Source organism: Hakea prostrata, chromosome 4 (assembly GCF_041222555.1).
Source record: "Hakea prostrata isolate BN-2017 chromosome 4, UWA_Hpros_2, whole genome shotgun sequence".
In the NCBI taxonomy this organism is placed as follows: domain Eukaryota; kingdom Viridiplantae; phylum Streptophyta; class Magnoliopsida; order Proteales; family Proteaceae; genus Hakea; species Hakea prostrata.
This window is the reverse complement of record NC_142603.1, coordinates 5093050-5108594: the sequence shown is the minus strand read 5'-3', so window position 1 is coordinate 5108594 and position 15545 is coordinate 5093050. Positions and strand designations below refer to the sequence as shown.

General features: G+C 37.6%; 1 protein-coding gene across 3 annotated transcripts; it reads right to left on the bottom strand.

Moving 5' to 3' along the window:
* Positions 1 to 827: 827 nt before the first annotated feature.
* Positions 828 to 14351, bottom strand: LOC149017295 (RNA-binding (RRM/RBD/RNP motifs) family protein). 3 transcript variants are annotated; one of them, XR_016172795.1, is made up of 8 exons: positions 13588 to 14351; positions 13137 to 13260; positions 10406 to 10535; positions 4576 to 4612; positions 4201 to 4438; positions 3298 to 3424; positions 3104 to 3202; positions 828 to 2111 (listed from the first exon to the last, which is right to left on the bottom strand). XR_016172795.1 is itself a non-coding variant. In XM_089151623.1 (7 exons), exons 1-6 carry the CDS (start codon positions 13822 to 13824, stop codon positions 3327 to 3329), a joined length of 864 nt encoding a protein of 287 aa, XP_089007749.1. In that variant the 5' UTR covers positions 13825 to 14351; the 3' UTR covers positions 2126 to 3202; positions 3298 to 3326. The 3 variants fall into 3 exon arrangements, 2 of the variants coding, with proteins under 2 accessions (XP_089007749.1, XP_089007750.1); XM_089151623.1 differs by lacking the exon at positions 828 to 2111 and having other exon boundaries at positions 2126 to 3202; XM_089151624.1 differs by lacking the exons at positions 828 to 2111; positions 3104 to 3202; positions 3298 to 3424; positions 4201 to 4438; positions 4576 to 4612 and adding an exon at positions 5403 to 6500.
* Positions 14352 to 15545: the final 1194 nt, after the last annotated feature.

The window sequence follows — 15545 nt, the reverse complement described above, 5'->3', positions numbered from 1 at the left end:
GGCTTCTCTTGGTGTCATCTCCTCCCCATCTTTTGGTCAGTCAGGAGGACTTCTTTTGTTTTGGAATGTTTCAATGTCTATTAATATGATATGGCAATCTTACTATTGCCGCGGCCTTCATGTAGCAGTCCCATCAATGACATGACAATAAGTTTTTGTGTATTTGCACTTCTCATTTTCCAAACAAAACCCACAATGGGACACCTTGTCACCACTTGGTTCTTTCATGAATGGTGCATGGTGTTTATGTGGTGATTGGAATAGCTATCTTTCTGTGCTTCATTGTAAAGGTGGTGTGCCTCTTCGATGGCAAGATGTTCGGCCTTTTCAGTACTTTATGTCACAACACAGTTTATTCGTCCTCCCTACTCATGGAGATCATTTTACATGGTCCAATAAGAAAGCTGGTTTGCATAGGGTAGAGAGTATTCTGGATTGCTTCCTTTGCAACTAGGAGTGGTTGAATTTATTCCTGGAATCTAGTGTTCAACATGTTAGCTTCACTCATTCTGATCATGCATTATTAGTCCTCAGCACTCAATATCATCAACCTACCTCTAAACCTTTTCGCTTTGAACACTTACGGATTCAAGAGGAGTCTTATCCAACTCTCATTGCTTCAAATTGGCACCCTCATTTCCATGTATTAGCCTCTGGACTTCAAACATTTGGAGACAATTGAGAAACATTTTCGACATACACTTATGCAACACTCCCAAGTGCCACAAATTCTACGTGATTCTCATTGTTTCAATGAGGAGAAATGACTAATTGTATCCTTTCAAAAGGTATTACATCAACAACACCCGAAATGGGTCTAGAAGTCCAGAATTCTTTGGAAGTCATGTGGCAATTGTAACACCTGGTTTTTCCATATTTCTACTCTCAAACAAAGATCCAGAAACCGCATTAGATCGCTTCAGCATCAAGTGTTATCGTTGACTGACCATAATCAAATTTCAATAGCCTTTCTAGACCACTTTCGAAATATCTACACTACAAACCCCTAATCCTGTTGATGATCACTATTTTTCATTTGTTGATGGCCACATAACAAAAGATGATTGATTTCTTCTACATGAGCCAGTAACAGAGGAGGAGATTACCAAAGCAATTATTTGCTCTAATGGTCTCAAATCCCCATGTCCTAATGGGTTTCCAGAGATATTCTTCTAGCATTCTAGGCATGATATTCGGCTAGACATTTTCAATATGGTTTGAGAGTTTTTTGAAACAGGTACTTTAAATCCATCTACCAGCAGTACCTTCATATCACTTATTCTTAAAGTGGACTCTAGTCCTCAGACAGTGAACAACTATAACCTACAAGATTATTTCAAAAATCCTTGTCACTTGAAAAAGTTCTAACATTTTAAATACTTCAACTCCGCCAGGATTAGAATGAGCTTTAAGGTTGCAGCCAGCCTAGTTGAGAAATTGCCACCACGAACGAGACAGCAATCACACTTGTCTTTCACCAGATATCCTGCCCAGGTCTCGGGAGATCAGATGCATGTAGCAGCAGCTTCACCCTTGTTTGCACATGTTATACTTTCACTGCTTGAATCCCCGACCAAGTTTTTAGGTTTGAGCACACTTTTTGGTCTCATTCGTAACTAAAGGCTTGACAAGGAAAGCAAAGAATAATAACAAATATCCCTTATTAACATCATGACACCCATGGACGAAGGCACTTCTGAGTTCCCAAGTACAGGGCATTTCAGTGAAGGACCAAGAAATAAAAAACATTCATCCAATACTCACCACTGCTATACACAAGAACTTTTAATTACAATGCAAGACCCACCCTCCACACTAGGGACTGACTGACTCCTATACACCAAATCCTGGGTCTACATCAAAGAATCATATTTTGATTCTACATGTAGAATTTACACAACTTTGTTCCTACAAGACTACTGGAAACCAGATTCCAGCAATCCACAAATCCACTCTGCCAGCTTTCTCAAGTTCTGGCAGAAAATGAGGGTGTTTTACAGACAACGGGAACAGAAGAGCAATCCGCGCTCTTCCCTGTTCCTTACTCCGGCAATTGGAGCGACATGACTTTGACTTTTGAGCTATCTCTTGTGACCATGACTACCGATGACCTGTAAAAACACAGGACAAACATTACTTAAAAGTTCTGCAAAATAAATGTCAAATATTCTCGAAGAAAAGCTAAAAAGCAGTGTTAGTCTATCTATTCAAATAAAAACACGGAATTGAAACAGTCATATAATCCTCAATGAAATTAGAGCCTTTAATTTTTGGTTTACTTTTTTTTTTGGGAGGGGGAAGGGTGCGTGTGAAAATCAACGAAATTAAAACTAGCTCATTAACATAACAGCCAACAATACAATCAATGTTAAAGGCTTACTTGCTATAATATATCTGATACAATAAGCAGAAGTGTAGGGCCTTTTCAGTTAGAAACAAACAGCCAATGTTTCTGAACAGGAGGGTCTTTCCCAATTGCCTGGGAGAAGTTGAATTCTCAGAAAAAAGCTAAAAAACAGTGTCTAGTCTATCCATTCAAATAAAAAAAGGGGTCTGAAACAGTAATACATTATCAATGAAATTAAAGCCTCTAATTTCCAGTTGCTTTTGGTTGGGGGGTGGGGGGTTTGGGGTGTGAAAATCAACGAAATTAAAGCTAGTTCATTAACATAACTGCCAACAATACAGTCAATGTTGAACGCATACTTGCTATAACATACATGATACAATAAGCAGCAAGTGTCGGGCCATTTCAGTTGGAAACAAACATCCGATGTTTCTGAACAGGAAGATCTTTCCCCATGGCTTGGGAGATGTTAAAGATTGCACATCATTTAACAAGACAGTGGTGCAACTGGTGAAAAAGATATAATTTCATGCATCTCAATTCTTTTAAGACATGATAGAATTTTGCAGTGAGTATTCAGAATTTGTACAAAGTTGTTAGATGTGCATTATTGCCATCTCAGGACACCACTATCTATAGTCTGCTCACCATTAGGCACCATAAATTCCTTCACATAACTTCAAGATACGAGCACAAATTGACCAGATGAAGATTGTGACTCGAAACTGTACTCATGTGGTAAGAATCAGATTGTACCTCTAGAATGCAAAGATAAATAACTTGCAAGGCTAGATTTGAAGCCCGCCACTCAAGTAGCAGTACTGCTGCTCTTAGTCCTGCTGCAATCTAAGGAACCTGCAGATGAACATAAGAATAACTTATAAAAAAGAAAAAGAAAAAAAAAAAAGGTCCTACTTCCCCCTGTTGAATGGATAGAAAGATTTCCATACGTCAAGATGCAACTCATTCAATCCACCCTTCAACCTATTGCCTGGTCTGAACCACTACCCTGCGTGAACTGAGGAGAATGAGCAGGAACCATGAACTGTGGCTGAGATGGAACTGGAGCTGTTACACCTGACAAATCCAATAAAGTTGCTTAAATTTGAGTCTCACGCATATACAACAACCCCCCCCAACCCCCACAAGGATAACTCACAAACAACTACACGACCAAGTTATGACTACATGTTTTTGCTAAATCAAGAATACAAGTGAATGAGATTGTCACTAATCGCTATTCTATGTACTGATATGTTATATTACCAATTTAATGAAGCTGAATAAACCTTAATCATAGCATCATGCTGATACTAATATGGGGATCAAAATTTCACGAGAATACTAATTTTATAACAAGAAATGATGTGCAACCAATAACAGTGCCACCTTTACATTATCTCTGTTTCAATGGTCATCCATTCTGACCACCAACCAGATTAAGGGCAACCAAACACTGCACGTCTGATCTAGTCATCCAATTTTATTTAGTCATGATAAGTTTCAAAAATCAGGCCAGTGACCAAATCCATTAGGAAGAAAAAGCAGAGTAATCATGAGTAAGAAATAAAAATTCGGAATCCATGTGGTGACATCATTTCTTTCTATGACACAGGCATGTCCCATCCGTGCACGTATTCATGCATTTGGACAGATGGTAGGTGGGCAGATAGACACATGGATGGACAATTCATCTTTTACAATCATATTCCCAATCAACCAGAGGTGACAAGGCAGTCCAGTTCAGCAGAAGTCACAGATACAATAATATTCACTGGAATTAGGTTGACTTTACTGATCTTAGTTTTATATTTTTCATCAGAAATGCAAGAAAAACTTATAGAACTAGTTACCTGTAGGATATGAAGTTTGAATTGTGGGAATTGGAGCTGTGGTTACTCCGTTCACACTGGGCCCACTATATTGCACAAGATGAGGACCTGGCATTGCATAACCAGGAACCGCTGCATAACCATGACTGCCAGGAAGAGGCTGACCAAATTGCCCAAATGGGTAGACAGCTGTGTTAACTGCCCCCGGTACCCCATATATCTGAAGATATTGTTGACCCATGTAAGGATTATAAGCACCCTGAAAGAAAAGAAGACGGCACACAAAAATTGACGCAAGTCAGCTTAGCAAGGATCAGTCCTGTTCCCATACAGTATAGACACTTTCCCAAATAGAAGTGAATTTCCAATAGTGTTGATGATTTCAGGATGCTCAACCTGTGGGTAGACGTATTCAGGTCCATATGAAGTGTACCTGCACGAAAGAAAACCATAGCATCTCTTGAGAATATTAAGCTTGTGAATTATTCATATTTATGTTTCAGGTATTAAGTGGCTGCTTTCAAACAACCTCTGGAAACGTTCAGGAATTTCCAGCAGTGAAAAGCCCCATGGCCAGGAAAACCAGGACCATCTAGAATGCAAGAGGAGCATCCCAAACTGCATCTTGGTATCCAGAATGGGACAAGTTCAGAAGACAAGGCACAGAAATTGGTCGGCCTATTGAACTAAAGGCTATGCTCATCAAATCAGCACTTCAATCAATAAAACATTTCTTCAACAATGTGGCTGTGGGAAAAACATAATGATCATGTCGGGTGATTCTATCCTGAACACTCATAATGTAATTTGTAATGACAGCACTAACTGTTCAAAGATGAATTAACTTGTTTCTCCCCAACATAATTTTTAGCCAATTCTCAGGATAAATTAGCAAATATGATTATACAACTATATTTGGATGGGAGTGTGGGCCATACAATCAAGTAACTTCTTTTTTTTTTTTTGGTAGACAATCAAGTAACTTCCACATCATATGTTTGCATACATACAAAATACTATACGCATAAACATGGAGAACATTTTTCACTCCAGATTTAGAACATAAATAAACACAAAGAGAATAAATTTGGCAAAAAAGTTGTTTTCATGTCCATCGAACACTGCAAGGTCCCCTTAGATATGAACACGATGCTATATCACTATGTTATGCCACCAAGAAAATGCAAGAAGAAGCGGGTGTTTTTTTTTTTTTTTTTGGGGGGGGGGGGGGGGGGGGGACAACAACCACATGACCTTATGCAAAATTATGAAAATCTGTTTAAGAACTTCACTTGATTTTTAACCGGTTCTCCAATTTTAAAACTAAGTTGAAAGGTGTCAAGTAGCTCAATTGCTAAACTCTCTTGCCGTAGAAGGTCATGTTTTGCTAGTACTTGGGTATGTGCTTCTGTTTTTAAGTGCTTTTACTTGTATGATGTATCAAGCTCAATAGGATGGCCCAAATTATAGGGGCATGGGGACACATGAGGTTAGTGTTTGATGTCAAGTAACTAAGTTAATTAGGGTACTTAATAGCCTGATAAGGTTCTGCTCTGAGTCTATTAAATTAATTCTGTATTGTATTTTTCATGGCATCACCTAGGCTGTCGCCTCCAGGCTCCTTGCCAACTATTGTCCTTTGGTCACCTCTGTCGAGTTGTTGTTGTCACGTTGCATCCAAAGTCCCTTCCATTGCCTTTAGTCATCTAGACAAATCTCCCAGTGTGGTTAGTACAGAGGGATTATGGGTCATTTCATAGGTCAGTGTTACTGCTTAAATCTACTACGTTACTTGGTAGTTATTTATTTTCGTTACCATTTCCTTAAAGGTTACAAACAATCATACATAGTACTGGCGTTTTTTCCCATTGGGATGCATATTCATCAAGGCATCACCTAGGCATCCAGGCACCTCATGCTGCACAACAGCCTGGTTACCTAGACACCTTCTTGATGTTGCCTAGATGTCCAGGCACCTCCAACGCCTTGGCTCACCTATTCACCCTAGCAACTATGCAAGGATGTTACTGACGAGTTGCGTTTGTTTCAAGCCCTTCCTTCTGTTTAGAGAATGAATATAACTTTATTCTCACCCTTGTATACGTAAGCCCCATTGAAGAGAATACCGGAAATAAAATTCACAGAAAATTATTTGCTTGGAGACTGGCACCAGACCGGCTTTGGCCCTCTTTCTTCCCTCTCCAACCAAGTCAGCTTTATTCTTCTTTAGTTCCTGTGTTCTTCTTCCATGTTTCTTGTTCTCCCAGTTATAGACACTTTGTTTCAGAGTTAACTTGTCAACAACAAAGAGAGTCCTGCGTCTGGGTAGAGACGGAAGACCTTGAGCAACCAATCCGGCTGAACAGCTCAAAAGATAAATAAGTATCATTGATTTCATTAATTTATTCATGCTCATTCCAAGTTCAAAAGTACCGTTCATACAAATAAGAATCCCCTTCCTTACATGATTTCCTCTTCATATAAGATAGATATAGGATCTATGGGGCAATTAGTTAGAAGTACACTTTGTAAAACAGCCCTTCCTATCTGATACAGAAGGGTCTCATGATCCTGAACCAATCTTACATGAGGTCCAAGTCTATATATGAAGAGCTGACCTAATTGTAATAGTGTCTATTCATTTTTCTGTGTAATACTAATTGATAGGGCCTCATTGAGTCATTGGTAAATGCTACAAGATCTCGCGCATTGGAAACCATGGTTATGGATCCGAGTCCGATCTATTTGTGTCGCTAATCCCTTTCAGCCTCAACATCTAGGTCTGAACCTTACTTGTGGATGACAAGTTCAGCAAAGCCAAAGTCAAACCATGCCAATTTAGCCAAAATCTAACCCAACTACACCAGTTCTGTAAAAACCTAAACCTAACAACCTGTCCATGTTGGAAGAGACCCAGTTTCAGGTCTGCAATTGCCTAACCACTAAAACCAATTGCAGAAATTTTTTACTGTTTATTTATTTCACTTTAAGACATCTCACTGGATCCTTATAAGAAAAATGTGAATTGGGATTTCTCACCTCAAAACTCAGGTTGAACTGAAATTTACTGAAAGAGTTCTTGTTTGATTCAAATTCGGGCCTCCATGAATATAGTTGAATAATCATGAGCAAGATGAAGATTTCTTCTTACTATCAGGTAAAAGCCAGGCATTATAAAATGTCTCCCTAACCCCCCCCCCACCCCCACCCCCACCCATATGAGTTAAGTCCCATTTTTTCAGTTTCCAGATACACCCTTCAACTTCAGAATTTTTTTCATTTCCTGATTAGTCCCAATTTTGTATCTTGACCAAAATTGGTACCTATCTATTCTGAAAATTACAATGTGGAACTAATTCAACTTCAGTTTTCTGTTATCTGTCACCCTGTAGACCCATAATGGCAATAACTTAAGGGTTTCAGAACCTCAAATGTAGTCTGCACTAATTGCAGGTACTGTTCATGGTCCCAGAAATACCTCTTCTCATCTTTACTGTATGTTTCTTATCCCATCACTCTACTTGTGTGCTGACCCGCAAAACCAGCAAGTCAGACCCTTATTTATTTCTTTGTTTTGGGATTGTGGGGTTGCTGGGTGGGGGTGGGGGTATTCCAGACTGGAAAATGAACTAAAATTATACTATATACTTTTTCTTGAATCCGGAAAATTACAATTCTGTTAATACTTTTATAACTTCAGATTTGAAATATGTTACCAATGCTACATACTATATTAATCCAGATATGTTTTCCAACTATCCTTCGGCCTATGAGTAGCGTGAAATCCAAGAGTTGGATGGGACCAGTTTACATGCCCAACGAAGTAGCAGCGCTCCACAGCTGAACGGACTTGACCAGGTTTGGAGACCCAAACCAGGGCAAACAGAGCTAAACCAAGTTTATGGTCCAAAGGGCTGGTAGTGATATACCTGTTTATCTAGTCGTGGACTACTTGCGATCTTCAATAAATTGTGTCAGGTATAGATTACATGGGAAATACATGGAGTATGAGTTAAAGTTAAGTCTGCTTTTTACAAACCAGTTAGGAGTATTTTCTTTTGAGGTTTCTTTACATGCTAAATGTATTCACTGATTTTCCAAAATAAAATGATTTGAAGAAGATAGCTGAGTTTTCTTTGATATGTAGTAATGGCTAGCAGAAGCGAGGAATACCAGGATCAGAGCAGAGCCCTAGCATCTCTTCCTCTCTATCAATTGCTCACTGCTGTCTCATCCAAACAAAAAAAATTAATAGAACCGGGGATACACTTCCCATCTGTTTCCATCTGATTTTTACCAAAAAATGTCAGGTCCTGTCTTTCTCAATTCATCAATCGAGGGCTTGCTAGCCATGCATTCCCTTTTTCCTTTTTCAGTGCTCTGTCCTGACGTCATTTATGAGTTAGCAAGAGAGAACTATCTCTCTCTATTGTTTCAGCAACAAACTACGAAAAATCTGAAGATGACATCACTATCCTGGGACCTGGAAGCAACCTAGTCCCTGATATCTTAGCTCCAAAGTTCACCTCTGTTGCGAGTTCTCCATCTGCAATAACATATGAAGCTGCAACCATCACTCCAGCTGGTTTCAGCAAAATCTTCTAAACCTTCTGAGCGCTGTTTCAACTGATTCTCATTTGGGTCTCAGAAGTACCCAAAATTTTCAAACCAAATTGTGATCAATGAAGGAGTTCTCCAAATCGAACTAGGATCTGTTCTACTGCCCTTGTTCTTTCGGTGAGGTTTTTTCAGGTGAAAGATCAGTCGTATTATTATATTATAAATATGAAAGATCAAAAGTATGCAGACTATATTAATAAAAAGAAACCGCAACAGCAAGTCAGCAACTACACCCAAATCAGGTAGAGATCAACTGAGCCTACTCCATAAATCTGACGTGAAATCTACTGATCACATCATTTTCCACCGCTTGCAACAATCATTGTAGGCCCCACTTGTACCTGAGAGGATGTCTGATCTTCTGCTGCTGAATTTGCTAGGAAGTCTTCCATAAGAATTCTTTCTCTACAACAGTGTGTGATTTTTTTTTTCTTTTTCTGTTGAATTCAGGAATTGTGGAAACTCCAACCACCGCTTTAGTATACCATGGGGGCTTCTTTTTAATCATCAATAACACTACCTTCCAAGCTAGATGATGCATAGGCATCTGGCCCTTTTCTGGGTCAACACGACCTGGTGCAGCCTTGCCGCCTAGGCAACACCTTGTCACCTTGCTTGGCGTTGCCTTTGTTTTCATTGCCCTCTATTGCCTCGCCTCGCTTTGCTTTGTCGCCTTGACAACCTTGCTACTGTCACAGAATCAGATTCCACCCAAATTGTCTATATCTTCAATTCTCTTGCCACCTCCAACCCTTATACTAATGCTTGTTCTGCTTCAGAGTTTGTTCTCACCCCCAAATAGAGCCGAAACACCTTCAATACTTGGGCCTTTTTATGCCTGAATATTCCTCCTGATCTCTGCATTACCTAGGTTTTCAATGGAGCTCCCATCAATATTTAATTTTACCCAGCCTGGTTGGGTACAATGCTAGTAGATCTCTCTTGGTCTATTTTGGTAAGTTTGATGGCATCTTCAAATAGTGAGTTGTTTAGAGAGCTTTATTTTATTATTTCTATTTATACTCCTCCCCTTCATTTCTAATTCAGTTTATGTCCCTTATGGCTTATGAGTTAATCAATTCCTAGTTGCTCTTCACTATTTGTAACCTCTCTTCTATCCTATCCTTCTTTCTCTTTCTAAGTAGACCTTTAAGATTCTGTACATCTACCAGATTGCCACTCACTTTGTAGACCTGAGCTACAAACTTACCACTAAATTATATCTTTTATCTGTTATTGTCTTGGGTGGGCCCATAAGCAATCCAAACCAGGGATACTGAACCTTGGACTGCACCTCCAAATAAGCATGGCCAGATCTGTCTCAAATCAATTATTATCGCTCAGTCAGGAACTCAGGATTATCCCTACCCAAACAAATAAAGATGCCTGGCGTATGCAAACATAAATATAACTTAGCATGCAGGTATGTGTGAATTAACCAAAAACATCATACTAATCAAACTCAACACTTTGAATAAAGATGCACAAGATCTGAACCTCCTGCACTCAGGTTCTAACCAACAGACCATTCATACAAATTCCTTAAGTCAATGCAAAGCTCTTGTAACATTACATGGCATCAAAAACTTGAAGAAAAGAAACTCACCCATATGGAGGGTATGTAAATCCTTGTTGGTAACCATAAGAAACTGGTTGGTGGTAACCAGGGCTTCCTACATATGCCCCCCGGGGAACTTGTAAAGTACCATAAAAGCCACCAGCTGACCTCGGGCGCCCTATATGAAGCCAAAGGAGATAAGGAACCAGTTAATTATACAAAACATGTCAAGAGGAAGCTAAGGTAAAGAAATACATCCAGATAAAAGTAAAGGGTGTCAATTTATTATTCTCTTCATCTATTAAGGGTTTGATGCCTTAGCATCCATCCAATGGTATATGCATAGATAAATTTATGCATTTATGTGTACATCCATACAAAAAGACATAAATTTTCCTCCGGGAAAAAAATAAACTCAATAAAACATAAAATAATAAAGAAGACAAAGAGATAAACATGTGCACCAAATGCATTGACTGAACAAGAAAATGAACAACACAGATGTTTATTTGGTTGATTGGTGCTGGAGTTGAATATAATCTGATTCATAATGAGTTTGTAAAGCTTCAAAGAATTGCAGAACACAAAATAAATTTGTAAAGCATTTCAAAAAAAGAAAATCAATAAGGAGCTTAATCGTTTTCTTGGGTCCCAGCTTTCTGTACTCGAACATTGCCTGATTCAGGATGCTTGCAAAGAAAAGGTCTGACCTAATGCCACGACTGGACACAGCACACATAGAACTCAGAAACTAATATTCACCTATATGGAGACACACAACCAAGAGTCAAAACCCAATGTTTGCCTGTTTGGGCTGGTATATAGCATTAGCTTCATATTTCTATGATGGAACCATGGCTGGATCCTATAACTTGTATTTGAACTGTATTTCTAGTAAGCTGGAATGCATGCATTAGACAACCAATGATACTTCCTCACAACACCATCCACAACCCCCCCCCCCCCCCAAAAAAAAAAAACACACACACACACACACACCCGTTAGAATATGTGACCAAGCCATCTGGATCGAACAAAGCACTATCCCAAGTATATTGGGTCAGCTACCTGAATCCTGTTTCACCATCCAATAGTCTAAAAAACTTTCTACTTTTTCTTTTCAAATGAAAAAACCAGATAATAAGCACATAAATTATCCCCTATTTTCAAAATTTTGGAGTTCCTGGTTTTTTCACACAAATCATTAATTGACAATTATAGTAGGAAAGTGAGGTTCAAGGGCGAATTCCAAACATGATTATCAAATATTTTGGAGACTTGGGTGGGAGTAACTAACTTTTTATTTTTATTCTTTAAACAACTTACACCCAGTAGGACACATTGATTTTCAAGGTTGTTTGAACTCAACCATTCTGTAAACTTCTTGATATTGACAATTTTGGCATAAGCATTAATTGAATAAATTGTCAGTGATAAATAACCAGAGTTATTTGACCCAAAATTGGTAGAGCTATCAAGCTATCCAATGTCGCGAAAAAAAAATAAACATAAAAAGAATCTTTTAATAGGCAGCCATGCAATAGTACATTTTCATATTTCCAGAAATCATCAGGTAGTATTATTGAGTTGACCTAAACAGACCCTTTCAGGTTACATTAACGGTAGTGTCAGAAAGGATTTTTTGCCCTTCTGATAGGAGTTGGATCTAACTCCTATCAGTTTCACCCATTTCAGTTCTAGATCAATAAAGAAGCAACTTAAGCAACTGGATTACAGTCTAAATATGATGAAACCAAAGCTTATTAACTATAATTGGTTTGACGATATATGTTGAAACTTTTGGATTCGGCTAAAAAGAAATCCTTAAATATAATAAGATAAGAAATGGTATACTCGGTTCCCATATACCATCTTAACTGGTTTGATCAACCATGTTAAGCTTTTGGATTAGGCTAAAAAAACACTTGGAAGCAGCACTTCACAGAAAATTAACGAATAAAAAATTGCAAGGCATGATCAATATCTTAGAAAATGAACTTTCAGTTAGTTAGATAAGATAAATTACTGACATTTATAAATAGATGAATACAAATCCAACATAACAGCACTATTGATACTACATATGCCAGCCATTTTTTCATGGTTTTTCTTTATGTGGTTAAATTAAAAGAAGACTGGAAAATATATATTTATAAATAAAAAAAAAAAAATAAAAAAAAAAGACCTAGTGGCGAAGGCTTCCACACAAGCAGAATCCAGGAGGCAGTTTTCATAAACAGCCTTATCCCAACAATTTTTGCTGAAAGGATGTTTCCACGCCTAGACCTTAGGCTACAACTGTGACCCACCAGCCTTTTTTTCATAAACATTCTTTACACGGTCAGATAAAAAAGAGACTGGACAATGTGCTCCCAAATTGAAATCAAGCATAAATGTTATACTCAAGGTACCACTGCCCCAAAACAAGATTATTGTACATATCTCAGGAAATGCCAATCTCTGCACATAACACAAAAGCATGAAAAACAAAAACAAAGCCAGTCCTTCCTTCACACTCTTGTTGACACCAAGGTGCGGATATCTTAATAGAAATTTCAACAATATCACGAACAAGCCTCAATTCCTGGTTCTCCTAGATCAATAAAGGTAAAGTATTTTGACAATCAAGTCCAATTAACTCCAATCAATCATCGTATTAAGCTATCCATACATGAAACAAGAATGAGCAATTTAATGATATGATTGAGTTCAAAGCATAAGTCGAGAGATACGAATAGCAGTCATGAATCATAAGCTATTGAAGGATTAAAGGAAGTACCATAAGACGGAACCGGCCTAGGCCGCCCAAGTGAAGCCAAGTTACAGTTAGCCCTCCTACCGTCAATAAAAGGATTTGGATCAGCACAGGCCCTCCTTGCAGATTCAGGATCACGGAAAGTCACCTAAACCCTCCATACAAATCAATGCATCGAAAACCAAGTCATCTCTCTGGCCAACTGAAAGAAACTAAAAATCATAAAAATAAAAATAAAAAAACCATTCTTTGAAAGTCAATTTTCCCCATTGAAGACCCTCATATGTTCACATTTATCCTCCTCTTTTGCAGTAATGGATCTTTGGCTCAAGAATCTGTTGACGAGTGGAGACGCTCAGCCAAACACAAACAACCCTCACCCCAACACACACGCAAAAACAAGGGAGGGCGAATATCAACTCAAGCTAAAAGCAAAACTGCAGCAAACTAACGACCCAAAACAATAGATACTCACAAAACCGTAACCTTTCGACCTCCCCGTATTCTTATCGGCGATCACGACCGCTTCCAAAATCTCTCCAAACTGCTCGAAGTATCGACGCATAGTTTCGCTCTGCGTCTCCCAAGCCAATCCACCAACGAAGACTTTGGTGTAGGTGGTATCTCCAAAAGGTGAATTCAAGAATTGAAACCCAGAACTCGAACCCGATCTCGATCCGGAACCAGAACTCGGAATCGACATGTAAGCCATGGATGGAATTCAAATGAATATTATACCCAACTCAGAAAGCACAGGATACAAGATTCTGCTAAAAACGAATGAAATTCGAATAAGATCAGTAACAGTCTGGTCGAGCATGTTAATACTTGAACCTCATCTTGCATGTCCAGAATATAGTGATCAGCTATCAAATTCCACCAAACAGTGTAGCCGAATTCAGAAAAGCTACCAAAACTAGATCCTATTTGATGAGATCAGGGAAGCTTTGGTCGACCCAATAAACCCAAAGATTCATAAACCCCATAAAAACCCTAGATTTGAAGATGCGTTTACAGAAACTGAGTCAAAAGGAACTAACTGAATGATGCAGTTTGCTGAAATCAGACATGATTTGGACAAAAGCTAACCTAGAAGAGCTGTAGAATAAATTCTAAGGAGGATTTACAAAGAAAAAAGATGAATTTCTCTTTTTCCTTGACCGAAAGGAATGGAAAAGGCTCATGATTTGCAGAAGAGACGAGAAAGGAAATCGAAAAAGAGAACCCAACTTCTGTATTTCTTACTTTCATATATCACGTATTCAATTACTGAATTACAGGGTGGAACCTGACATGGGACCTACCCTCTCTTTTTTCTCTCTCGCATTATTTAATATTGAATTCAATTTCTTACCCCAAAAAAAATGTGATTTTTTTAATTGGAAAATGGATAGACACAAATATGCATTAATGTAGATTAAATAGTTTTGGGCTGTTTGGTTCCGTGAATTTAGAGATTTCAAATCTTCTAGATTTATGAATTCAAAATTTATACTCCATTTGGTTGTGAAAATTCTTGAATTTATGAAATCTAGAGATTCATCTTTTTACACTATAAACGAGAATTTATAGATTTATGAGTATAAAGATTACTATAAAAGAGCTAAATATTTGTGCATTCATAAAAATCACGTGGATCAAATAGTTTTTTCAAGATAAATTCACATATTTCATTCCACAAATTTAGGTTAACTAAATAGTTAATTTTATGAATTATAACTCCGTAAATTTAAAATTTATAGATTTAAAATCTCTATACTCATCACTCATGTAACCAAATAGGTCCTAGCAAAGTTTTCTCATTTTTTCCGTTAATTATGCAATATTTTCCCTCTTTTTCTTGATATTTTGAAACTCAATGGTAAACCTCTTTGGGCCACTACTAATTAAGTTAATTTTTTTTTATGATTTTCTACTACTTAAAACTTATTATCTCGATATTAAAACATCAATGATCATAAATACAAAATTTATCTATATTGTATTAAAAAATATTATTTTAAGTTTAAGATAAGTTTAGACATCCCTTTCATCGTAGTTAGGAACTAATTCTTCAATGTTGGTTGATCAGATTTTAGTTCTTGGTAGCTATCAAACAGGTATGCGAAAATCAATCAAGTTAACCAAATCATTATCTTTACAAGTGATAATACTTAGTGGGGGTCCATTTATGACACACGTCTTTAGGTTGACTCAAATGTTCAATAATACAATACAATTTGATAACCAGTTATCTGATTATTTTTTTATTTTATTTTTTCAAAAATATATATATTAAACTCTCTAGAATTACTCAATACAAGTAAAACAAGGTTCACAATAAAGAGGGTAGATAATGCCACCATGGATGAGAGAGTTTGAGACATTGGAACTTATAACATTCCTTTGAGAATTATTTATTTTTGCAAGTAGTATTAGGGGCTTTTTGGTTAC

What these genes read in the sequence shown, in the direction of transcription:
- LOC149017295 (XM_089151623.1), bottom strand. Translation starts at nt 13,824, where the DNA reads ATGGCTTACATGTCGATTCCGAGTTCTGGTTCCGGATCGAGATCGGGT. An exon ending in GGTCGAAAGGTTACGGTTTT is followed by an intron (nt 13,261 to 13,587) that starts GTGAGTATCTAT and finishes TGGAGGGTTTAG; the next exon opens with GTGACTTTCCGTGATCCTGA. An exon ending in TCAAACTTCATATCCTACAG is followed by an intron (nt 3,425 to 4,200) that starts GTAACTAGTTCT and finishes TGGATTTGTCAG; the next exon opens with GTGTAACAGCTCCAGTTCCA.